Below are 26,616 nucleotides of genomic sequence, written 5' to 3' on the forward strand. Positions count from 1 at the left end.
TGTATCTGATTGAAAATAGTGCAAAGACAACAGGGACAACAAAACACTGAAAAAGTAGTGTAATGCTAAAAAATAAAAACACCTACAGGTTAGGAACTGGGTATAAAAGAGGTATTCTAGAGAGGCTGAGTCTCAAAAGTAAAGATGGGAAGTGGCTTCATCCACAGATTCAGGTTAAAACCACGCAAAGAGGAAACCATATATAAACATGATCCAGAGGACTGGACACCTCTCTGGGCCCGAGCCCATTTAAGATGGACAGAAGTGAAGTGGAAAACTGTCCTGTGGCCTGATGAATCAAAATTTGACATTCTTTTTGGAAATCATGGATGCCACATAAACAGGAGAGGGACCACCCAGCTTGTTATCAGTGCACAGTTCAAAAGCCAGCTACCATGATGGTATGGAGATGCATTAGTTCCCAAAAAAATCCATTCTGCCCCTGTTCTGATTTCTACACCTTTCTGTAAATGTGAGCTGAAATGAGCCGTTTCAGACTTCCGTGTTTTTGTTACGTCACAACAATATCCGGTCTGTCACGGAGTCAGAGCTCGGAACTTGTTCAGCCCATAGACTGTATAAAATACAACTCAACCCTCCTCTGTTTTTCATTCCCTGCAGAAATGTGTGGTAACAAGGAGCTTAGGAGGGAGGCATGCTAGTTGTAGGCTGTCTTAATAAACACAAAGGTCGGTTTTACTCCCCACGTCTGCAGATTTGAAGATCTAGTGGATGATTTTTATTTGTCATGGAAAAGTGCTAGCGCTAGTTAGCATAGCTACATAGCTACATGTCGTAGCTGTAGCTGTGTACCAAGACACACGTCGACATACTGACAAATAAAACAACAAGAAACACAAAATCTGTGACCAATCCTTCAGAAAGGTCCTGCTGCTTTTCTGTTAGAGGTCGGTTTTACTCCCCACGTCTGCAGATTTGAAGATCTAGTGGATGATTTTTATTTGTCATGGAAAAGTGCTAGCGCTAGTTAGCATAGCTACATAGCTACATGTCGTAGCTGTAGCTGTGTACGAAGACACACATCGACATACTGACAAATAAAACAACAAGAAACACAGAATCTGTGACCAATCCTTCAGAAAGGTCCTGCTGCTTTTCTGTTAGAGGTCGGTTTTACTCCCCACGTCTGCAGATTTGAAGATCTAGTGGATGATTTTTATTTATCATGGAAAAGTGCTAGCGCTAGTTAGCATAGCCACATAGCTACATGTTCGTAGCTGTGTACCAAGACGCACGTCTACATACTGACAAATAAAACAACAAGAAACACTAAATCTGTGACCAATGGTTCAGAAAGGTCCTGCTACAGGCGCCTCTCCGTCAGGATCAGATTCTGGATCAAAATCAGAGGGTTGAAGTAACACGGGTCTGTGAGCAGCCGTGTATATTCAGCCAACATGTAAACATTAGATCAACGTGCTGGAGAGCCGAGGCCACATCCTCTTTCTGAGGGGGCGTGGTCAGAGGGAAAACAGACTGTTCTGAGGAGGGCTGACAAAGAGTGTTTTTCAGGCATGCCAAAATCTGATTTCAAAGTGTTTTTTTGAGCATAAACTTTAAAGACATGTTTTGGGGACCTCTTAGACCAATATATATTGATGAAAAAAGCGTGATATGTCACCTTTAAAGTGTTGTTAAAGAAGAGGTGATGCAACACAATGGGAAACATGTCCCTGTCCCAACTTTTCCCAAACCTGTTGCTGGCATAAAATTAAAAATGAGCAAATATTTTACACAAATTAAATTTTCCACATTTGATATCTTATCTTTGCAAAATATTCCATTAATATAGACTTCATCAGAATCTGTTGTTATTAAGATTTGACAGTGTTCTGGAATAACATTATTAGCTATATTTGTTTTTGTAAATCTTGGTCATTTTGATGGTATCAGGCTGATTTTTGGTAGATATCATAGTTCTCATTGTGTCAAAACAAAATCTAGAGATTGAGGGGGGGATGGTTTACCTGTAAACAGCACGTCTCCTCCATCCAGCGTGGCAGTCTCATCGGTCATTTCCACGATGTTCAGATTCAAATCCTTTAGAGCTTCTTTCATTGACTCAGCCTGGAACAGAAACAGGGACACAAACAGAAATACATTTAAAACATCTGCTGACGATAAACAAAACTGAACTGTCATGACGTACAGTGAGCCATACGGCCAAACTGTCCAAACCATCAGCATTTCCTGTCTTGGGGAGTATTCTGATATGCTCCAGTTCTAATCAGACGACTGTAAACAGGATGATGAAAATCAGTTCGAGGATTTCTATGGATTTCTGTGAGGAAGCTTATTCAGCTCCATCCTGATTCCTTCAGACTGCCTACAATGAAAAAAACTTCTCTCTCCAACACGTCGCGATGACATCATTTTAATGGGCCATGACATGATGTCATTTTGGAGGAAGTATGTAAAAAATTTTACAAGGCAGGGATCGTGGAAAATAGGTACGCTGGAGAACCAACATGAACTCTAAGTACTATTCTTCCTGTCCTTAAATTCTGGGTCATCTGTCTTTCATATATTTACAGGAAGGAAGTATATAGATGGATGGCTGCAAGCCGGGAAAGAGCAGCGTACAATATTAAACGCATTCCCTGGGTGGAATATTCTGGGAATTCCACATTTCACCTGCCTGTCCTCATCGTTGAACTCACAGCCTGAGGAAAGAACAGGTCTTTTGTTGGCTGAACTTCGGCTGGTCTGCTCTCCTGTCTGACCGCCCAGTGTGATTTTACTGTCCTGTTTTGGGGGTTTCAGGGGGAGTAGTTTCCGAGGCCAGTCATGTTAGCAAGAGCATCAGTGTTTCCACAGGCCCATATCTCACTATGACCTCAGCCTGCTCACTGTGCTTCTTGGCTGACACAATGCTTCTGCTTCTCCTCATTTGCCGAGTGCCGAAGCATGAGGTCATCCAGGTAGACTGCCATGCACTCACCAGATAACACAATGGAGGTTTGCGTGCACACACAAAGATACGACACACTTTTGCTCATAAACAAAAGGTGATGCCCAACAAGGTGTTCATTATGCTTCACTAAGATCCACATATTGTTTATATGGACGCCCTTAGAACAATATTCCAGATGCACCATGAAAATTTGTAAATGTAAATGTATGTTTTCATGTATTTTGCGATCACATTTTTAATAAACTAGAACTTAATGTCCCTAGAAATGCCTTAAGGCCTCACTCATGAAAGTCATTACCATCCAACCATGCCCATGAAAAATAAAATGTTTACTACTACAGTACCAAGAACAGATTCTAGATACACTTATTTATTTAAATACGTACTGTGCAATGGGAGAGACATATCAGTGTAGCTCATAGAGCATAATTTAGCTCAGCTATGAGCCAGATAGCTAATATAATTCCAGCAAGATTCAAATGCAATACAGCATTAAGTTATTAGTTTAATACCACTCTTATCATAAGACAACCCTCCTTTATCAAGACTAATTTGGGGACAAACACATTATTTGACGATCAAATCTTACTTTATGAAGCAAAATAATTTAATTTGAAAATAATGTTCACACTGAGTAAAACAAGGTATGTTGTTTGTTTTTATTAAAACCACTTTTCAATATAATTGTGTTTCAATATCTTTCAAAGTGTGGCATTTAAATGGAATTAAAATGTCACCACATGACTAAATGAGCCACTTGGGGAAATGAAAATAACCTCCAATTTGTTCATTAAGACAAAACCACAACAACACGTAGGCTCTTCAGCAATCTCCAAGGCTCACAGCAGGTAATGGTACTCACACACTCTCCTGTCAGTCTCTGAGAAGCAGCTGCTTTTAAGAGACTGATACCATACTTCAGTTCAGCAACAGCTGACCCTTTCTTAAACCTTTAACCACTGTCTCACAGTCAGCATCATAACTCCGCCTCCGTTTTTTAGTGTTGTAATAATGCTTGCATTTCAAATAAAGTACGTATTTGTTTTCTTAGCTGGATAAGTCAGCCATATAACCAGTCCCAAAAACTTTAACCTAAAATCAAAATCAATTTCTCAATCAAACATAGGTCATGTTTACTGGTAGTCATAGAAGGAAGTAGAGAGGCAAATTGTAAGCATCTTGAAGGTATTGTTAAGTTTAGATCATGAAAGTACTTGTTTGAGCTTGTTTGTTGATGACAAAATCACTATCTATCACAATGTTTCCACTGGATAAGAAACTTATGTGATAGGACTGACTTTTTCAGGGATTGGTAGCACACTTGGGCAACCTATAGCCATTAGGAATCAAGTTTTTAAACAGTGGTGTAATACTCTCAGTTTCCAGTCTGTTAGGGACACCAGACTTCAATTTAACAAATTATACCTTCAACTGCTGGATTATTTTAAAGGCCGATAAATGTATTTGTATCATATAGGAGCACTTGATAACTAACATCATCATCCTCGGTAGTCGTTACCCGAATACTCAGTCAGTTGTCTCAGCTGTAGAACTTTGACACTGCTCTACTATCTGGATGTAAGCAGGCACAGATGACAGATGGCATTTGAAGTTTGACAGTATTTTGATCTAGAAAATGGAGATAAAGATGTTTGCAGATGTGGACAGCTGCGTTTAATAAATTAGGCACAATTTTGACTATTTTGTACTTTTAGACTGGACAGCTTTTCAAGTTTAAACTTTGGTTTAAACAAATAGGAAATAAGGCGTTCGAAACAGCCATGGTGTCATCTAACAGATGTTTAGAATAGTGACACCAACACCTCAACTACACATATCATATCAAATTAACTTATCACGTTTAATTTAAGTAGATTTTATTCTTTGGATGTTGTATTAAACTACATGAGGTTTACTTTGTGTGCCTTATAAACTGAACTCATCTTATTCCACTTACAACGGGATCTAGGATCGGATGTATCTATTTGTTTGGATGACACATCTTTAAATGGCCTTATGACCGTGTGACTCACAGGCAAAATGGCCCTCCTCTGGTATATTATCTTTCCAGAAGTTAGACAGTAGAATCCCACAGAATAATCAAACTTTCCTCCACCACGTTTTATTTTCTCTGCAGCCGTTCTGCTCTTCTTTCTGCACCAGTTAACCAAGAAGAAAACAGCGTCCTTCCAAGAAACTGAGTTCACAAATGTATCAGGGTTTTTTTTTTTATTATTCCTTGACGGCATGCAGCACGGAGTACGGGGAGCAGTTAATCCCTTTCAAAGGCAAGCCAAGGTGCTCTCTGCTGTTCATTAGGTAAGGTTTGTATTTATGCTGAGTGGTTTACAAAAGGTTGAGTTGGGTTCAGAGGAAGTAAACAATCCAGATGGTTGGGATCAAACTTTTTGTTCGAGCCATGTGTTCTGTTGTTCTCGTGTTCTTTGGAGGCAGAACACAACACGTCAAACTCACTGAAGGGAGAAAAATTTGGGCCTTTAATATGCAAATAAATGCTGAAACGCTGACAACATACCTGATACCAGCATGTCAGGGGATTATTAGACCTCCATAGATCTACTTGACAAAACAAGTATATGTATAAACACAATAATGTTGTCAGACTGACTCAGTGTCTCTTCTTAAAGAAATAATATCACTGAATAGACAGAAATCTAAACAAAGAACAAGTTAAAGCTTTGGCTTTGCGTAGTCAGCTTAAACCTCAACAGTTTGATCAGACATATAGCGGAGTGTCAGGATGCCAGAGTTGTCCTATTCTCCTGGTCACTACCTCACATCTTATTTCATGTGCCCACTATTTTCTTCTTCATTGACTCAGTTTTTCTCTTGGGATGCTTAGAAACCTTATTTCTGATAAACACAGCAGCTTTACAACATATATTTCTTATAGTTAAGCAGACAAGAGGAAAGCAGAGGCACCTTCACGCAATACAAGGCCAATGAAGCCCCCCCCCCCCCCCCCCCAACTCTAATTTGCTCTGTGTCTGATATCTGTCACTTTCAATATTGAATGCATCTAAACAAGAGATTCTCAGTCTGTCTGTGCCCAACACCAAGGCCAGATTTGCACAAAACATTTTGGGACAGACTCCAATTTTTACAGTTATTCTTATACTCATCTCCCTCTATAGATTCTGCCGATTCAAATAAAATTGCTGAATCTGTCTGCAAATGACAGGAAATTGGTTTTCACAATTGTGATGCAGGAGAAAAAAACTGTGTGAAGAGTAAAAGAGGCTTAACATATCAGCTCTGATAGAAAAGCAGATCCAGCGGAAGTCACATTATTTCGCTTTCAGGTTCTTAACCGATAGGTCAGGAAGCAAAAGTGGGTCGTAGAGTCATTTCAGTTGGTCGACGATGTTTACTGGAAAAAAAGTTTTTGAAGCCCCTTATTTTGAGGGACAGGTTTCCTATGATGCTGTGTGTGCACTGTTAGAGGTAAGATAGTTTATAAACACTCCCACAAATTGTGGAGTGCACCTTAACATTTGAGGTCTGGAGGCTTTATATTTCAAACCTCATCAGCCAGTCAGGTTTGAGATGAAGAAGCTTCAGACAACAAAGTCTGGCTGCCTTTTGGATCACGATTTATATTTCCATGACCTGGATGACTGAAAACCCTCAGAGTTCTTAACGCTAGTTGTCATCTACAACTGGAGGTCACATTTCAGAAATATAAGTTGGGCTTGTCATTAAGGAGGTGGTGATGGGTCCTAAGTCTTGACCAGCTGAGAACAACTGCTTTGATTAATCAATAAGCGGTCAGATTATAGATTTAAACTCTTCCCTGCTCACCCCTCTTGGCAGGGAAGCAACGGTGGCCTTCTAGGACAAAAAGCTCCAGTGATGCATGATAAGTGTGATCCATTAAAAACTTCATGCACGCCACTGAAAGTTCTTCATATACAGAAGACCAGTCCGTGACCCAAGTCGGACCCTTGCCCCCAGTCCCTTGATATCCGAACATCTCTACTTTTATTTCACACCCGGATGAAACACTTTTTGCAACAAGGTGTCATATAATACACACTGTTCTGTGTCTCCACCATCACTCTTTTCTTCTTCAGTCTGTGAGAAACTGGAGCCTCCACAATCACAGCAGTCGTCTGCCCAGGAATCTACGGGATTATAATGAAGCAGCTCTGTGCCTCATCCCTCTGGCATTTCCTCTGACATCACTGTAGGTGATGTGACCCACAGTATGTTTAGGACCCCCCACCATTAAAAACGTAATGGCCCCTATACACAGACTGCAGTGGGATATCTGCTCCGTCTGCTGTGGTGTGTGGTAGAGAACATCTATTAGGCCGTCTTTCCACGCAGACCCCAAAAATGCAGCTCATGGGTTTTGGATGACAGATTTAGTGCACGAGGAAAATCATATGCAGACAAGAAACCAAGGACAAAGACGAACAAAGTGAAGAAAAATCTATTTGAATTAGATCCATGTCACTGTGTTTAAGAGGGGGCCTTCCCACTACAAAAGTTAATACGCACTGAGGAGAAGATTGAGTGAAGTGATGTAATAGTCTTGTGTATACAGTTAGTCAATGGTCAGGCATACAGAGGCTTCACAAAGATAAATTACGGACTTACTGTAATTTATCACTTACTATAAACAAACAAAGGCGATTGCCAAAACCCTGTTACTTTACAGCCAAGCGACAGGATCCTCCATTCTTCTCTAAAATAAGTTTGCAATGACTAAGGCTTTGCTCAGACACCAGGCAAATCAGATTTGTGTCTTGAATCCAATCTTGAGGATAGACTTTCAAAACTATTACTTGATGTAATCTGAGTGTCAAGATATTGCCAACCAATCTGCAGGTATTTGTCTAGGAAGAGCAGTGATGTAGCTGCAAAGGTTCTGTCCATGCACTAATTTTGATTTGACGTCATTGGTGTGTTTTCTTCTTTTACTTCGATGTGACCAATCAAAAGAAAAGACAAAAAATGTAGGTTTCAGCCTCAGGGGAACTCGCAGTAAGATGCATGTAAAGATATGTGTTTCAAACCATCTCCAATGTGATCTAAATCTGCAAAAATCTTGCAAACATATCTACCCCCAAAATAATTTGCACTTAGTCTGAGCAGGGCTTTAGAACCTACATCAGCAATGATTTCTGTTTCCATTGATTGCTTTCCATTTCATTTGGTACAGCTGCATTTAAGAATGACACGTTCATCTGTCCTTGCAAGGTAAGACCAAGCACAAGGTGGGTCTGACATGATTTTGTCTCCCAGACTTCATGGGTGCAGACTTGAACCGAGAATTAGCTCCACTAAGCAGCACCACAGGCCAGCTTTGGGACTGTGCCAACATCAAAAATCGAACAGGTAAGCATGAGCTTTGCTGGTCTGCTGAATTAAGGAGACTGTTGGGCCCAATAAATATAATTCTACTGGAAGGGGCACCAAGAGAAATGAGCTAAAATACTTTATCCACAGGGGACTGGTCTGTTTGGCCTTTAAACACCCCAAAGGTCCAATTAATCTGGACATCACTCAGATCCTGTGCAGCAGTTCCTGGAAAAACTCTTGCCCATGCTGGCAGTATTGATTTAAAAGGACAACAGTTGCTACAGTAAAAAGCACGTGATAAGCAATAATGTTTCCATGTGCTGCAGTGTTTAAACAACTCTCTGCTGGCACCAAAAGTCCCAGCATAAGCCAAGAGAACTCTTGACACGATCACACCTCCACCTCTGTCTGCATTCTTTATGTTGTTTTCTGCACGTTTTGACGCTACCATCAACGTGTTTTTGCAGAAACTAGGGATCACTGAAGCAGATAACCTATATAGTTGTACTCAGTTGGCAGGAGTGCATCTTCTCCTGCTGTAACGCATCCAGTGAGAGGATTAAGAGGTTCCTGTTCAAGTATAAAGCTATGCATTGATATCTTAATCTGTAATTTTTAAGGTTTGGCACAAATATTGTTTTCAGTTAGATCTCTGTTCTTTTCTTTGACGCTCCTCTAGTCAACACATTTTTGTACACAAGGCGAGCGATGCATTGAAGATCACACCGACCACAAAAACTTCTTTGCTGCATGAGAAAATCCTGAGTGAAAGACACTTTTGAAATGCTAGAGTGAGCGTGTGTGGCATCAGTCAATATGATCGACAGAGTCACAGAGATTAGTGGTTCCCAAGGTCTAGGGGCCTATATGGATGGTTGTGTGTGTTCCACGGAGTCCACAGCAATTTATTGTCACAATATGTACATCCATACACTATATTTTCCTGTATAAAATCAATGCAAATACCTTCAGGGAAACACGTTTACAATCAGTGTGCTGAGTCTTTTTTTTAATGAAGATTGACAGAGCTCCTCTTGCAGCTACATAGCAAAAATAGTTGCATGTCACTGCAAGTTCTCCATGGCTCCACATAGTTAACCTGCTAATTAGGGCAGATTAAGCCTAAAATAGATGTTCCACGGTTTCCTCATGTGATTCGATGGTGCAGTCATCAACTTCAGATCCAACAGTCATTAAGTCAGGAATTAGGGATGGGTGATGTCTACCAAATTGGCAGATGAAGATGTCAAGAGTAATGGATTGCAATTGAAGATGATATTGTTTGGTTCAAAAAACAGTATCAGAGCAACAGCTCAACAAGCTGTGGATTTGTTCAAACTGAGTCTTTCGATGACCACAGACGCCAGAATGAACAGTGACAGACGAGATGGGTGATGGAGGAGATTGAAACAGCATGGCATGGGGCAGCATCCAGGACAGCACAAGTCCAGTCTGCTGGCTTTGCTGTCGTTCTCTGCTCTGGTGATGACTGTCAGAGTCAGCTAAATGACATCTGAACCAAAGGAGATATCTGACATGGTGCGTTAGGATTCTGTATCTGAACATAGCAGGACACAGACTTTCACTGTCTCTGACTGTGTGATGTGCCACAACACGGAGGACAAAAGGGAACCGTAATATGAGTTTAACACTAGACTCAGAGGCAGAGATTAAAACAGTAACAAAAGTTGGGCCACATTAGGTGGGGCTGAAGGATCTGGGAGGGAGGTTTATTTAAATAATGGTGTTACTTTCATGGAGTGCTGCATGGTTTGTGGATTTTTAGCCACCAGCAATAGATACTGGCATTGTCAATCTACATAAACCAGTATGATATAACATAGCACTTCCTTATCGTATCTGCTTCCTGAAAGTTAAAGTGTGCAAATAGTTGTGATGCATTTCATTCCAAAGGTGAAATACTAGATATTTGTCATGGTGAAAGATTTTTGGGAAACACATGGCCCTCTTGTGAAGCATTAGAGATTATATTCATGTCTCTATTGATAGAAAGGCTGTTGATTCCTTCTATGACTGTCTTTAAGCTATATTGGCTAAGCTAATACAAACTGATGGCCGCTTGCTGCATACATAGTTTTACAAAACAGACACAAGAATGATATTTATATCTTCATTGAAAGGCAAGACGACTAAGTGTTTTTCCCAAAAGTCACACTTCCTTAACAATGTTTTCTGACTTCCTGTGATGACTCCTGACAAATCTTGAGGCTCTTTAATAACAGGCCGGTAAGAAAAGGAAGATTGATCACTCCATCTTTAGTTTCTCTCACTCATCCCTGGAGCTCTTATTCTTTTTCTCTCCATCTTCACTGTATTTTTTGACAATTTTTATCTCACATTCCCTCTTTTCTCTTCAGGCCCTCGTGTCAGGGTCAAGAATACTCCTACAGTGGCTTCTCATGCAGAGTGGCCTATTATCTCTCTCTGTAAGAGACATCCAATACCCCACACTGCCCAGGTGCCAACTAACCTTGCCAGCACCTTCTTTTTTCTCTCTTTCTAACCCACTTATGCTCCTCTCTTCTTCTCTTCCCTTTCTTCTTTTGCTCTGAGTGCTTGGCCAGGCGACATGCTGTTAGCCAGCACCCTGCTTTGAATGAAAAAGGCCTTTTAAAATTCATTAGGGGCTGAGGACTCTGAGATCCAGTCAGTCTGCCCGCCACATTCCTGCCGTTCCAGCCCAGGACAGGGGAGACGGAGCAGAGAGAACAGCCTTTTATTCAAGGCTTTTTATGGACCCCTTCTCCCTTCTCTCGCCCCTGGTACCTGTGGATATCGCATTCTGCTAAAAAGGACCATCAGTCTGATGGAGCACGGTGCATTTGGAAAGAGAACAGGAACACAACAATAGCATTCCTGAAGGTCATCCTAGCCTCCCCACACCAGGCAACAGAGTCCCACGCTCCGACATAATAGGGATGCAGCATTCCTCTGCGCCTCACACGCAAGAGGTTCACCTCTTTAAATAACAGCTTTCTGCAGACAACAAAGCTTATGAATTTGCATGAAATAAACTACACATTGTGCCAAACTGTGAGCAGTGTAGGACATCCTCCAGTACAGTCTAGAAGGATGGATGAGGTTTTGGCATGGACATCAGTTGATGAATCCAACTAATTATGTAAAGACCAGCCCCTAATATTTCTATTTCATTGGGCATCAGTTCGTATTCAACACTATGAAACAGTAGGAAAATGGATACTGAGTGCTCTCTGTGGCTGACTTCAGGTAAAAGCCAGGTGCCCTCCAAGATTAAAAGTCAACTATAGATGGAGGGAAGCCGCAGGGCTGAATACTGAGGATGCATATATAAATAAACAAGCGTTTTTTTTCTATTGTCTATGTTTTTAAGATGAATGGCCCTTTAAAATAAAACCATTTTAACCGCATTATTGGCTCTAGAGAGCCTGAAGGTAGCCCTGCAGCTTCCCTCCTATACCTCAGAACAGTAACCCACACAGCAAGTCTCACTGTGCTCGTCCCCATGCAGCTATACTATATTAGCCACTGGCAACCATTAATCTAGACCGCCAAAGAAGTGACTTTAAGGTAACTCACAACATAATGATAGCAGAAAACAAGAGCGTTGTGATAGCAGAGAATGTAGAATTAGCCTGAGCTATAGTGGATAATGTACTCTCAGATTAAACTTATACTTGGGCAGTCACAGGCAAAGCTACTATTAGCTTTCACCAGGCCTTTTTTTCATTACTCAGCTTGTTTTTAAGGTTAGCATCCCTTTAGTGATCAGTGTTCACAAGGTCTTCAGAGCTAGCCCAATGATCTCAAATTATTCTTCCCTCAAAACAAACATATCTGGTGATCAGTTAAAATTCTGAAAAGTGTAAGTATAACTGGGCATGCACTAATCCGATCTTGGTATCGGATATCTGCTACATCGGACTCAAAAAGCCTTATCGGATATCGGTGACAAGGGGCCAATATATAGTGCAGATCCATATGGCAGATCTATTCATTTCAGTTCTATGCTTTTCTGTGTTTACAACAGCCATGTGCGTCTCCCACGTCATCAGCGCCAGCCGGTCTGTGCATTTTAGAGTAATAGTTGACCAAGAGTAACTCTACTTTGACTCAAGTAATGAGGTTGTGTTCTTTGAGAATATGATATTTAATAATGGGATCTCCATGAGCAGTTAGTATGCAGCTGTTATTTTTTAGCCTGTTGCACTGGTGCTCCATGAAGGTCATTTTTTAAGTGTAGGGATCAGGATCAACATTGGCAAGGAAAATAGAACAGGAACATCTTAATTGAAAGAAGATGCCACATTACAAAATTAAAGGTTATAATCAATCTTCTCCTCCTTAAACCAATCACCAGCATGTTTACATATTATATTGTTGGGTTGTCTGTATGAGCAACCCCTTTCACATTACATGAAGTCATTGGATCCTTTGTTTGTACAAAAGTATTGACTGGTGCAGTTTTGAGTCGCATGTCAGAATCTGAAGATCTACGAAATGTGAAAAACAATCTGTCAGTTGTTAGAGTCTATTATGTTAAAGAGGAGTACACACAAACAAAGGGCTGGAAAAAAAGGGACTTGCTTGTGCTGCCATGTGGGCACAAGGTTGAACACTGAGTCTTGTGCGTCACAGCTCCACTTTGGCTGGACATCCAGGACACAGATGATGATCGGAACAGATACCAGAGGCCTAATGCAGAGGAAAGTTCAAAGAGCAGCTGAATGTGACTAATGACCACATTTCAGAGATCGACCGATTGGAATTTCAAATAAATGCACAAATCTCATTAGCTATACATCTACCATGTGGAAAAGGCTATCTCATCCTTTCAGGTATTATAAATCTGACGTCACGGAGGAAACAGAGGGATGATTCTCTTTTGTTTGCTGAGGGGATTAAGAGCGATTAAATGGCTCAATTATAGATTCATCAAAAGTTTGCTAGAGGCAGCAGTTTCACTGAGTGCTTCTTTAAAATGAGCGCCTGAAGGCTTGAATAAAGGGCAGCGATGGGAAAGTACATCTACAAATAGGGTTCTGCAGGGCTATTGCTGCAAACATAAACCTCTTGCATTGCACACATATGAATATAACATGCAAATTTACTACACACGGAGATCGAGTACATCTGTGTGTAAAGTTCTGTTTTGAGAGGACTCAGTACTTCATGACTTTTTGCCTCCTCCCTCTTTTTGGGAAATGTTGATTACAAAGGACAGAAAAACCCTCAAACATGGGTTACAACGGTTGGTGCATACATGGCAGAGAAGGCCCAGTGTGATGCTGTCATGGTGGTCAAATGGTGCATTCCTAAAGGGGCGGAACTGAGAGTGTAGCTGCTGTCACTGCCTGTAACAAGCGTCTGAAATGACAACATCTCATTTAGTAGCAGCCAAAAGAAAACAAACCCTCCATGGCCTGTCCTTGCTATATCCAAACAAACTCTTGCTGTATGCAGGAACATACCTGTGGTTAACCAAGCCATGACAACCCCCCCACCTCCCCCTCCCCTAAAATCTCCCCCCCAGTCAGCTTTAGGATTACATAAATGTTAAGAAGTAGGTCAATGGGAAGGCGTGCACCGTTAACAGTAGCAGATCTGGAGACCCTCGCACCACATCAACCACAGGGATCTGGCAGTCTGCCTCGGTAAAAGAGCTGTCTCAGCCAAACCTGCATTGCGCTGTCAGGCTGCTTTAACTCGGGGCTCCAAGGATATCAGGGCTTGAGGGAAAATGCCATACTTTGGTCCTGTTTGGACAAATTTACGCCAGTCTGAAAGGAGGAAGATACCAGTGAAGCCAAGATTACACCAATCATTTGAAAAGAGAAGGAAAAACAAATGAAAGTGCAACATATTAGACCTCTGGTTGTTAAGCTGGTTGTCTTCAGCATTTTAGGAGCATGTTGTGAGTGTGAGGGATAATTGGATTTCAGAGTGCTGCTTGTACTCTTCATGTAACACGACATAAAGAGTGTGTAAGGACTCATTAAACTGAAAAAAGGACTTCTCTGTGATAGATTTCTATGAATGCTCTTGGAGCTATTTTTATCCATTCTTTTAAATATTTTTCATAGAACTGAAAGTAAAAGAGGCAACCACAATTTTGTTCTGCCATGAACCCCTCAATGAACGATGATACAAAAGACTCTTTTTCCAAATGAATTTACAGCCAAGATTACCAAAACAGCATCTTAAACAACCCTCAGAGGTTTCAGTGTGTTGCCGATGAATAGAGAGAATAAGGCTTGCAGATTCTGTCAGATAACACAATAACCTGTGAGATCATCTGTTATCAGGAAGCATTGATTGCCCAATGCAGAACAGAAATACATCAGTAATAGTCAAATATGCTGATATATGGTTACAAACGAGGACATGTAAGAAGAAAATATAGAGAAACTTCCTAAACGGGGAGGAGTGACCTCTTGTACTGTAACACCTTTCTGGTCATGGTGCGAACTCACATTGGGAGACACCCAAGCAGAGCAGAGTTCTACAAAAAATAAACAGAAATATGAGTCTGTTTGACATGTCCAAAGTCTGTCCAAGAGCAAATAAAGTGCTCTCTCCAATCAGCAGAGCTGTAAAGAATGTGTCTGCTGCCTACCTCTCACTGTGAAGGCTCCACAAATACAGGAGAGCTGCAGGCTAGGAGCTGCTGGAAAGTAGAGGGATGGGGGGAATGTTGGTTCTGTATTGACATGAGCCTTCACCATCGGGGAAATCCAGAGGGGGCTTCAGTAAATACGTCTACACTTGGCTCCGACTCCTCTGTGTTTATTGGGTTTGACCCCTACAGAAAGGAGCTATATACCCAAACAAGGGGAAAAGCCAATAAACTCACCTACCTCATGGAGAAATACAACGCTCAGGCTAACTTTCCGGGGTGTGAAAATAATTAAATCTTATCAATCATAAAAACAACATGCACAAACGTAGCTAGATTAATAAGTCATTACAAAACAGACCAAGAATTTCAGCTGAATAAGAGTTTTTGATTCGGAAAAAATAAGCTTGGCAACCTCAATAGGCACTGCTGCAATACATGCTGGTTGGACGTCAGCAATACTTGTTTGTACTCAAGAAGAACAGCTTGCATGCCCTCAAGGTCGCTCTGCTCCATACCTCCAACAAGCACTGCCAATAAAATGCTTTTAAGACCAAGATTTCTTCTGCTGTATGACATCAGTTGGAAATAACAGTGAAATATTCCATAGATCGGAGGCCCAATGAAAGCTCTGAGTGCCACTTTGGTTAAAGGTCAATCCACTCCGACTTGACAATTTAAAAAGCACGACAGAGCTCCTCAATTTTTCACTGAGATTAACTCTTGTCAGTCACCTGATGTTCTTATCCCAAGGAATGAAAATGAGAAGTCAAATGAGTTGAAAGTCATATTTCAACATTAAGGCAAGGACCGAACAGTAAATATTGTCCTTGTTGCGAGGATCATAGTAAGAAAATATGCTGCATAGCCTTCACCTTTGTCTTTCTTTTTTCTCTTTAGGGAAGCCAAGAGGAACCCTTCACAGTGTCACCTCTGGTCTACCTGGGCTGACAGAGATAGGACCACCCACATGTTTTGCTCAGGGTGACCAGGCGTGTACTTCAGGACGAGCACACTATCTAGCGCTACAGTGCAAGCATGTTCATCAAGTCTTTGTGTGAGCAGAGGCTTTTTGTACTGTAATCTTGCAATGGATACCGTGTCAAACAATGCAGGCAATCCATTCGTTTCTAAACAATACGAAAATCCTATTTGCAAAAACTGATTTGAGCTTACTTGGGTTGTGTAATTCAACCTACTCCATATCAAATCAGCCATTGTTTTTGTGCAAATTGCATTTTTGTATTAAGATTATAAGTTTTTAATCTTAAATCAGGACTGCCAGCAGGCCAATTTAGCACGGCATTAATGGTGTCTTCCCTGATGTGTAAGCAGCCCATGCCACAGGAACTTATGCCTCCACACACCATCAGGGATGCTGGCTTTTGAATCGTGCACTGATAACAAGCCAGTGATCCATCTCCTCTTTAAAGCAAAGGACAAGGTATCCATGGTTACCGAAAAGAATGTCAATTTTGACAGTTTTCCACTTCACCTCAATCCATCTTAAAAGGGCTCGGGTCCAGAGAAGTCGCTGGCATTTCTGGATCATGTTTAAATATGATGTCCTCTCTGCATGATACAGTTTTAACCTGCATTTGTAGATGCAGTGATTGACTGTGTTCACAGACAATGGTTTTTGGAAAGGATTTGAACCCATGCAGTGATTTCCACTACAGAGTCATGCTTTCTTTTTACTGCATTGCAAACTGAGGGCCTGCAGATCACAGCTACCAAGTATTGATTTTTGGCCTTGTCCATTTTCTACATAGATGTCTCCAGATGTTCTCAAAGCTGGGGTTGGTAATCAGATTTAGATACACTTTTTGTTATACTGGTTAAAATGACCTTTATATCCTGATGGCAATCAATACAAAATTTGTTCTTAAAAAAGAGCGAAAAAGAACTGCTATCTACAGCTGGAGTAAACCCGGGAAAACACCAACCAATCACCGTTTTTTGGGTGCCAAAATTTTAAACCAATAAAATCCTGTCCTGCCGTTCTGCCCGCCTCCTGCGCACACATTTCCCCGGCGTGTACTCCTCGTTCCCGTCTCCTGCCTCTGCTTCCCCTGACTCTACTGACTGCCCCTCTCGCTCGACCTCGGGCCTGTCCTCTCTGACCCGATGAGGTGCTTTGCTCAGGACTGTAGTCCGGATCAGAGTCTAAAAAACTCTCACCACGGGGGCTCTGACAAGCAAAAGAATTAATGACATTCAGTAAGTCCTACAGAAAATGTATATGTACTTTAGCGTCCGTCCGGACGCTGTAGGGATGACGAGCCGATTCGTGAACAAGTTGATCTTTAATAACCGGTCACTGTCGGCCGCGAACACGCCAACCAACAAAGCAACAATCAGTGTTTGAATGAATGAAAAACTTCTCCTCTTGTCTCTCCTCTCTCCCACTCGCACTCTCTACACCTCTCCTGATGCCTTCACTAACCGTCAACACTGTAGGAATTAAGAACATCTACACTGAACACGTTTAACAAACAGTAGAGCTGTCACAGTATTATATGTGTTATAACTTTTCTCCTGATATCGTGTCACCGGTACAACTGGATAATGCTAGCATGACAGTTGTGAGTACTAACAATAGCCATGTTTGTTTGTGTTTTTAACTTTCACTATGATAATGTTTTGGTGAGGACCGGTTTTGAATCAGTCACGATCATATGGTCGCAAGTCAGTGGCGCTCATGCATGTGAGCGGGGGGGGGGGGGCGTCGTTTTGGAGGAGCTCCGAGGGAGGAGGGGAGGGGTTAGACGGAGTCCTGAGGAAATGCTACATTCAAATTCATGCTAGTTTTCCGAGACTACCAACCCCAGCTTTAATCTTTAAAGATATTATGTACTGTAGATGATGGAATCCACAAATTCTTTGCAACTTTACGCTGAGGAACATTATTCTGAAATGTTTTTCAGAGCAGCAAACCTCTTCCCTCCTTTACTCTTTAGAATTAGCCTTCCCAAATTGTCCTTTTTTCACCAAGTCATTGTTGCTAACCTGTTGCAAATTGATCTAATTTGTTGGGAGATGGTCTTTCAGGTGTCAAAGTAATACTTTAGAACCATACAAATCAATGTTGTGCTTTCTCTGGCCCAACTATTTTGAAATTTGTTGCTGACATCACATTTAAAATTAGCATCTATTTCATAAAAAAGCAGTTTTTCAGTTTCAACATTTGAATGTTTTTGCACTATTTTCAATTGAACACAGAGTTTAAATGAATTGAAAACAATCCAATTGTGTTTGTATCAACATTTTTACATAGTGTCCCAACACTCCTGGAATTACTTTTTTAAATAAAATAACATTATAAACATTTTTGGGACACTTCCTCAAAGCAATAAAATGAAATAATTCATTTGTGTGAATTTTCATGAGTGATGAATTCAATCCTCTGAGCTTTAAGTGTTCTTGTGTTGGAACAAGGTTAAAACACAAAGTTTCTATGAATACAGTTGACGTGTGAAAAAACAGGTAGCTGCTGCATTTTTCTGATGTTTTTTAATACCGTGAGCCCCACAAACAAAATTCCAGTCATTTCTATCGTATTAGGGGAACAATGTAGCTCAGAGAGGCACATTTTACATAAGAACAGAATTTTATACCACTTGTGAAGACAGAAAGCTGTAGCTATGTGGTCCAATGTAATACAATTTGCTACATATCTTATGATTAGGGTTGGGAACAACTTGACAGGAAGAATAAAATAAAAACACAGTAATCTGAGTAAAGCAGCTTAAACAGCTTTAGCTTTAAGGTTCTAAAACTTTTTTTTTTGTTGTTGTTTTTTTTTCCTTTTTGCTTCTTTTTTCTTCCTCTTGTCTGCATATATATTTCAGGTTTGTGTCGTGTTTGTCACAAACTGTCAAATATTGATGCAATTTATTCTTGCAGCAAAAGAAAAGAAAGAAAACATTTTTCTTTTTTGCTAAATTTTTCTTTTGTGGTATGGTCTTTTTAATGAGCAGGAATTAAGTGTAGGCTTACAGAGGTTTGTTAAAGCCATTGCTGTATAATCAAATTAGACTGTGCTTTACTCAGAAACAGAACAAAAAGCTGGGTGGTGATAGAATTTGGTAGAAATCTACCAGGGAAGTTTTCTGGAAGTACATATGGTTTAGGATTAAAAAACGGGGCTAAAGTTGAACGGAAAGCGGAATTCCTGACAACTGTCACCAGGAGTCATTTCCTAAAACCTGTCAAGCTTTCCGAGGACTGCGGTTAACCGACTCTTATTGCCCTTACAGAATCAAAACTTGGCACCAACTCACGTGTACCAAGAGATGATTCAATTGAGATGATTTGAGTAGGAATCCCCGTTGTGTTTGTTTTTGTTCCATGGGATGAGGCCCCTGGAAAGCCATAGTCAGAATACCCAGAGCTCCCACATATCTAAGCTGTTTCAACATTTGTGAGGCCCAAGGTGCGCCACAGAACGGAATGTCCAACCAAACACACTTTGCAATGGTTTGTCTGAATTTATGTGGACCGGAGCCTGACCTACCGCAGCCTTTTCCAGGGGAGGAGATAGATATGTTTAGATCTTCAAGTGCAGCGCTGAGCAGGGAGTATCAAGCTACAAGAAGGGTCGAGAAAAGAGGCGGGGAGTTCTGGGTGAGTCATATTAAGATGAAGTTCTTGTTGAAGGCTTCCCCCTCTCTCTCCCTCTCTCTCTCTCTTCCCTCCCACGCAGGAAGTCCTCTTAGTGTATAGTACTGGCTTGCTCAGAGCAAGAGGAACCCCCGGCTAAGAGGTCAGGAAAGCCACACCAGTGATGAGGGAGAAGCAGGGAGTTAGAGTCAAAGAATTCTAGCCTCCCTGGATATGAGTGTGATTGACAAGTGCCCTTCCTTCAAAAATTCCTCCCACCATGTGCTTTGATACTGTTTTTGCTCATGCTTTTGACATTCTGAGAAGGAATTTGGCTGTAAGATTATATAACTACACAATCTGACCACCTTTGATGCCGGGCATACTGTCTCGGCTGTCAAAAAGATCTGTTTACGTCTTTTCAAATATGCATTCTTTTCATTATTGAGGTGTTCCAGCAGTTATTCCTCTTTGCCTCATCCAGAGTACTAAAAAAGAGGATGGAAACACAGTGTGTTCTGCAGAAAGAAAACACCATCATACCTCACGGTTACACCCACGATTTCCAAAGAATGCGATGGATGTGATCCTAAAGGGGGAAAAAAGCAAATTGCCAGTCAAAGTACAGACTAACTGCCCATTATGAGGGATTTCCCAAACAGACATGTGAAGTTATATGTACAGGAGGGGCCTGTGTGGAAAAACGAGGGAGAGGGCTGTATGTTTTAATCCTGAAAGGGGAAAAAAAAACAGATGGACCAAAAGGTTTCCCATAAATGCAAATGAAGGGCTTTCCCAGAAAGATTTTTTCTTTCTTTCAGCTCGAACAGGAGGTCAGGTGCTAATGTTAACCAGCAAGGCTGGATCCAGAGGCCTAACTTTAAAGCCATGTGGTTTTATTAATCATCCTGCAGAGCTTCAGCAGTGAGGCAGCTTAGTTTGCTTGATGATGTGTTAGAAGAACTAAGCAGGCCTTGCAGAAGCCAATTTCAGTGAATCATTTTTCACTTTTAGAAAAGGCATCAGTTGTGGAAAGGTAAACGCTTTAACTTCTCGGATATGATTCTGCATAGTCAACTCTGTGCAAGCAATGCAGCTGCTGCTGTGGTTATTTAGTGGGGTAAATATGTTAGTTTTAGATCACATATTCTGCCATATTCTTCCATGCTATCCTGAGTGGTCACTTTCATTTCTGGTATCTTTTTTCTCTGGTTCCCGTTAACTTGCTTTCACGGTTTTGGCTTCTGATTTGAACAGTTTCGTGACACGAGCTAGAATATTAGATTTCACTGCAGCAAATAATTGTGGAGCCAATTATGTTCCTGGATTTGTCAGAATCAATACCTACTTGCAAATTTAATTTAGGAGCAATTAAGCACAACACAAGCACAGGCCCAGGGTTGTGGAAGGTTGGCCAAATTACATAACCCATCTGTGTTGTGGAGAACCCATTAAATAACCCCAGTGACACATAGTGAGAGAGCACTTATACAACTTAGCCTGCAGCAATTATTGATTGTCCGCGTCAGTATGTTATTCCAGTAAATGGAGGATGATATGTCAGAATGTCTAAAATTCAATATCATCCTCATGAGGTATTAACAGTGAAAAGGTTACATTAAACAGCCATTTCTGGGTCTGAAAAATTGAGCCATTAAAAAAGGCCTGGAATCTGCAGTTCCTTGAACAGCCACTGGAGGCTGGCTTGAGAAGTAAGTCAGGTCCAGTAAAGGTCCATTTAAAAATGTCCGACTTGACAGCAGAAATAAACATGTTCACAGGCTTGATCAAAAAGCAGTTCTAGCCTCTGTAGCTCAATTTTAACATTTACTATGGCCTTTAAATGTATTCATATCACTGAGATTGATACTTTGACTTGGCATGGTTGCTTTGAGAAGCTGTCAGGTCACTAGTCCATAAATCTATAGTGTTAAAGCTGGGGTTGGTAGTCATATTTAGATACACTTTTTGTTATACTGGTTAAATTGATCTTTATGTCCCGATGGTAATCAATGCATAATGTGTTCCTAAAAAAGAGCGAAAAAAAGCTGCTATCTACAGCCGGAGTAAACCTGGGAAAACAACAACCAATCACAGTGTTTTGGGTCCCAAAACTTTAAACCAATAAAATTCCGTCCTGTCATTCCGGCCGCCTCCTGCGCGTACATTTCCCCGGCTTACACTCTCCATTCCCTGCCTCGGCTTCCCCTGAATCTACTGACTGCCCCTCTCGCTCGACCTCGGGCCTGTCCCCTCTGACCCGATGAGGTGCTTTGCTCAGGACTTTAGTCCGGATCAGAGTCTGAAAAACTCTCACCACGGGGGCTCTGACAAGCAAAAGAATTAATGACATTCAGTAAGTCCTACAGAAAATGTATATGTACTTTAGCGTCCGTCTGGATGCTGTAGGGATGACGAGCCGATTTGTGAACAAGTTGATCTTTACTAACCGGTCACTGTCGGCCGCGAACACGCCAACCAACAAAGCAACAATCAATGTTTGAATGAATGAAAAACTTCTCCTCTTGTCTCTCCTCTCTCCAGCTCACACACTCTACAGTACACCTATCCTGATGCCTTCACTAACCGTCAACACTGTAGGAATTAAGAACATCTACACTGAACACGTTTAACAAACAGTAGAGCTGTTACAGTATTATATGTGTTATAACTTTTCTCCTGATATCGTGTCACCAGTACAACTGGATAATGCTAGCATGACAGTTGTGAGTACTAACAGCAGTCATGTTTGTTTGTGTTTTTAACCTTCACTATGATAATGTTTTGGTGAGGACCGGTTTTGAATCAGTCATGATCATATGGTCATGAGTCAGCGGCACTCGTGCATGTGAGCGGGGGCGTCGATTTGCAGGAGCTCCGAGGGGAAGGGGGGGAGGACATGCTACATTCAAATTCATGGTAGTTTTCCGAATATAATGTTCATTAAATACAACAGAAATAAGGCAATGGGTGATGGAGAGCCTGTTGATACCGGGTTACGGCCACATACACTTCCTCACCTGACGCAAACCTCTTGTGAGTTCAACTCCAGCTGAGCCAAAGACATTCTGTAAGTAATTGTAGCTCTAAAACAGGTCTACCGCTCATATCTTTTATTTTCTGCAAGTGTGACTATCCACAAGGGTTTTACCTAACGGCCAGTGAAGAGCCAAGACAGACAATAAAAGCAAGTGTCACTTGTACAGAGAGAGCTTTATAGTTATGTAACAGCAATGTAGAATGTAATTTTTTCAACTAAATGTCCTGAGAGTGACACAAAACAGACTCAAATGGACTCATTAAATATTAAATACCTGTTTAAGATAGTCCATTAGGACATCATTATTTGACAGTTCTAATCTCTGTCAATAAATCAAGAGGTGTGGGGCGTGCTATTATGTCAGTGTGGAACAATGACTTCCCTTTGAATGGGGGGGGTTACAGATAAGTATACCTGAGCCAAAAGTCTACTGCTGCTAACCTGTACAGGAAGTTTTACGACTACTTATATTTTATATGCTTTTTATCACTCTAAAGTTGTCCTTTTTTGCATTAATGGGCTGTTCACCATGTCTCAATTAGTCCTCCTTATTATTATTATAATTCCTCCTTACCAGTCTTGTCATCACCGTAGGCTACAGCTGCTAGTGAGACGCTAAGCGATTGTAAGCTAATGGACTCTTTTGTCAGTACCTTAGCATTGTCATTAAGTCATTGATGGACAGGCAGGAAACCTTACAATGTGCCTGCTCAGTGCCAAACATCAAAAAGGTAGAGTGAGCGAGAAGCAAGTGGTGAACATAGTAGGGGACTGAGCAGCTACAGAGCTGCATATTTGCTTTAAGCTGTGGTGGAGACCAAACACAGAGTTGAAAGAGACAAACAGGACTCCAAATGAATTATAATGTTGCTCCATAGCTGCTGGTAAACAACGCCTAGTATTCTAAGCAAAGTTAGTAACAAGCTGGTGAACAAAGTGAAGAAATAAGACGCTAAAGAGCCTAATACTTCCTGCATGAGTTGGCAGAGACCAAAAAAACTGCTTGTGGTGGACAAAGATATGACACTACATGAATCATAGATGTGTTCAACACCTGCTTAATGCATTTATAAGATATTGTTTGTAACAATGCAGTAGCCTTTAAAATAACCGATGATACATCAATGTTGTGTATTCAAATCGTTTTTGCTCAGTTACAGCTGATTAAAAAAATGGGGTAAAGAAAGAAGCCTCACCATGTAGCATGTGTGTCTGGTAGCATATTTGGCAGCCTTATAACTGGCAAAACATTCTGCCCATCATTCCTCAATCATCTAGCTAACTAGTCTGAAACGAGTCCCTGGCAGCCTCCTCCTGCTTTCCTGTCAGGGGTAAGAGGCTGCCAGCAGCAAGTCCCATCCAGCTATGTCTTTGAAGCTGCACATGTAACCCATGTGTGTGCATTGGACACTCCCTCGCCCTCACCTTATACTGCTCAGGTCTGGACTCACAAGGCCACAGGGCTCGCCACCTAAATCTTGGGCCTCTGTGCAAAAACATCGCCTCTGCAGCAGATATGAGACAGACTTTGCACACTTTCCAGACACTGAAGGGAATAGCATGCATCTCCACCTGAACCCTGTCACAAAAACAAACATACAGACAGCCCCTACCCCTGGTACGCCCCACACCCGGTCTGCACGTCTTGTGTTTCAGGAAATAACTGGTTTCATAATCACTACAATAGATTATAGATAATAACTCTCAAGTCTGAAGGTTTTGTAAAGATAACAAAATCACTGAAAAGCCAAATTGATCAGAGATTCAGTATTCAAATTGTATCGTCTAATTATTTGTGATGTAAGTTTCAGCTGTATTCACACTTTACTTTGGAAACACACACATTCCTCTGTCTCATGTTTCCATGGTTTGTATAGCATTCTAATCATTGATGATGAATCACGAACTGTAAGTCTAGACCTCTAAAAGAGTCTCAGGACACTTTCAACAATAGAGGGAAAATTAGAATTGCGATAGCAATTTTTCCACTTAGTCTCCTGTGGAATTTGCTGCCTCACCTGTGTTACTCACATATGAAGAGAGGGTGCATTTACTTAGTTTTGGAGCACATTGACACATTGTGCTGTCAGTTTGAAATTTCCCTGCGCCATTCTAACTCCAGATTTGGTGATAAACTTGATCTGTGTTCTTGGTGGTGGAGTGAAAAGGGTTAAATTGTATAATTTACCAGTTCCAGGTTGATATAATATAATGTGTTTGCTCTGAAACATCATTTACATACATGACATGTTGTAGGCGTTTTCACTTGGACCTGACATGATTTAGACAACAAGAAAAAACATGATTTAGGAGAGTTATCTAAATTAATACAAAAAAGTGATGAAAGAAGAAGGTATCAGATGGCAGCAGATATCTAGGCCTCTGAACGTGTTCTTGCAGGTGAATTTTCCCTTTTGCCATGAGGAAGTCTTTATATTTCACCTTGACTGTAAGACTAACCCTTCTTTAAAACTATCATGCCCTTTACAATCCCAGCACCAAATGCCCCATAGGTTTCTATTTCTTGGCAGGCTGATTCTTTTGCAGCATTACCAAGTTTCTTTTTTCAATCATCTTTCCATTTATCAGTATCAATTTTAGATATTATTCCATATTTATGCTTCACCATGTAGTGCATCTATTTGTGTATGTTGTTGTGTTTTTATGTCTTCTGCACAGACTGCTTTAAAACAATGTCCTTAGGCAGGTGGCTTAGATGTAACTTTAATTAAAATGCTCAGCTTACAAAGATGTTATTGTACAGGAATAGTCCAAATGACCTACTTCAACCTAGAAAACGTACATCTTGTGTGGCTTTACTATAACTAGTTCAGCTGGGGTCTCACAAGTAATCCTTTATATAGCCTGCATCTACTTGGGGTTGGATTGGGACATTTCAAACACTACAATTGAGTTTGACAAGGCAGCGTTGCAGTTTTGAAATCTTGCTTTTGGTAGAAGCTAAATCAAATCATCGTACTGTGTCGTGTCTGTGTCTGATGTTGAACATTACCGTATTGAAGCTGTGTTAAATCAAAGTCCAGATAAAAGTGGCTCAGAGATCAGAGAAGACGCTATAAAGTGAAAAAGTGTGTCACTCCCACCCCCTCCTTCATTCCACTGTTATAAAAGTTGATCACATTTTGACCTCCCCTCTCAAGCAGCCCCCCCTTTCCATCTGATAAAATATAGAGCTGTTCAGGAGCTCTTAAAACTCACCATTCTTGACATTCTCAAGATTCTGGATGGTGTGACCTCATTGGGTGAGCGTAGCTGGTAGGAAAATAGCCCCGGGCTGAGACTTTGCTTCAACATGGAAAGTTAAGCTAACAAAGAATGCATGACTGTGTGCAAACTTGACTGTGACTGCACTTGTGAGTGAAAACAACATGTTTTCCTACGAGAACTTGATTTCACTCCAATGTGCAAATTATTCTGGAGATGCAAATGCCAAATGGAAACGTGATCATCTCTGAGGTTTAACGCTGCGGATATATGTCTGCAAATACACAAAACCTCATAAAAACACACTGACACTGCATCTTTACGCACATATCAAGAATTCCATCAGACGTCAGCAGGCAACTCTTCAAGCTCAGTCCTGATGGATCCAAACAAGGTCCTGCTGCACTAAGAAATATTTAATACAAAAAGTACTGTGCCTGCCACATGCATGAGGAAAAAGCATGCAACTAATGATGCATAACAAATTCAGAAATATCTGTCAATAAAAATGAAATATTATCCAGATGTGTTAAACACCGGATTCTGATTGGTGAAAACTCCATAACAACAGTGATGAATTCAAACAGCAGGGACAACCTGATCACATGTCATATCTAATCAGTCCCCTGTAATTTCACCTCTGCCTGTTGACACTGTGGCAACAACATTCACTTCTGTCTCAGGCTGCACTTGTGACTAAGGAAATAATAAAAGTTACCGAGAACAGATGTGAGAGCAGCCTGAGGAGCTACTGAGTCCTAACCATCCCAGACAGGGAAAGTGGAGCAACATCCTGTTCTGCAATCCAGGCAACAGCAGCAGAGCTGGTCAGAGGATCTCTAAGTTGCCAATCGCTGAAAAGTCACTTAA

At 41.1% G+C, this 26,616-nt stretch overlaps 1 protein-coding gene across 2 annotated transcripts in view; it reads right to left on the reverse strand.

The window, feature by feature from the left end:
- ddah1 (dimethylarginine dimethylaminohydrolase 1) overlaps window positions 1-26,616 on the reverse strand; it is a 101,226-nt gene that overhangs the window by 25,683 nt on the left and 48,927 nt on the right. For both annotated transcript variants that reach the window (XM_034707555.1, XM_034707563.1), the window contains exon 2: window positions 1,989-2,088. In XM_034707555.1, the coding sequence (XP_034563446.1) occupies window positions 1,989-2,088 (100 nt within the window). The remainder of the gene's footprint in view (window positions 1-1,988; window positions 2,089-26,616) is intronic.

This window comes from Notolabrus celidotus, chromosome 2 (assembly GCF_009762535.1).
Source record: "Notolabrus celidotus isolate fNotCel1 chromosome 2, fNotCel1.pri, whole genome shotgun sequence".
Classification (NCBI taxonomy): Eukaryota; Metazoa; Chordata; class Actinopteri; order Labriformes; family Labridae; genus Notolabrus; species Notolabrus celidotus.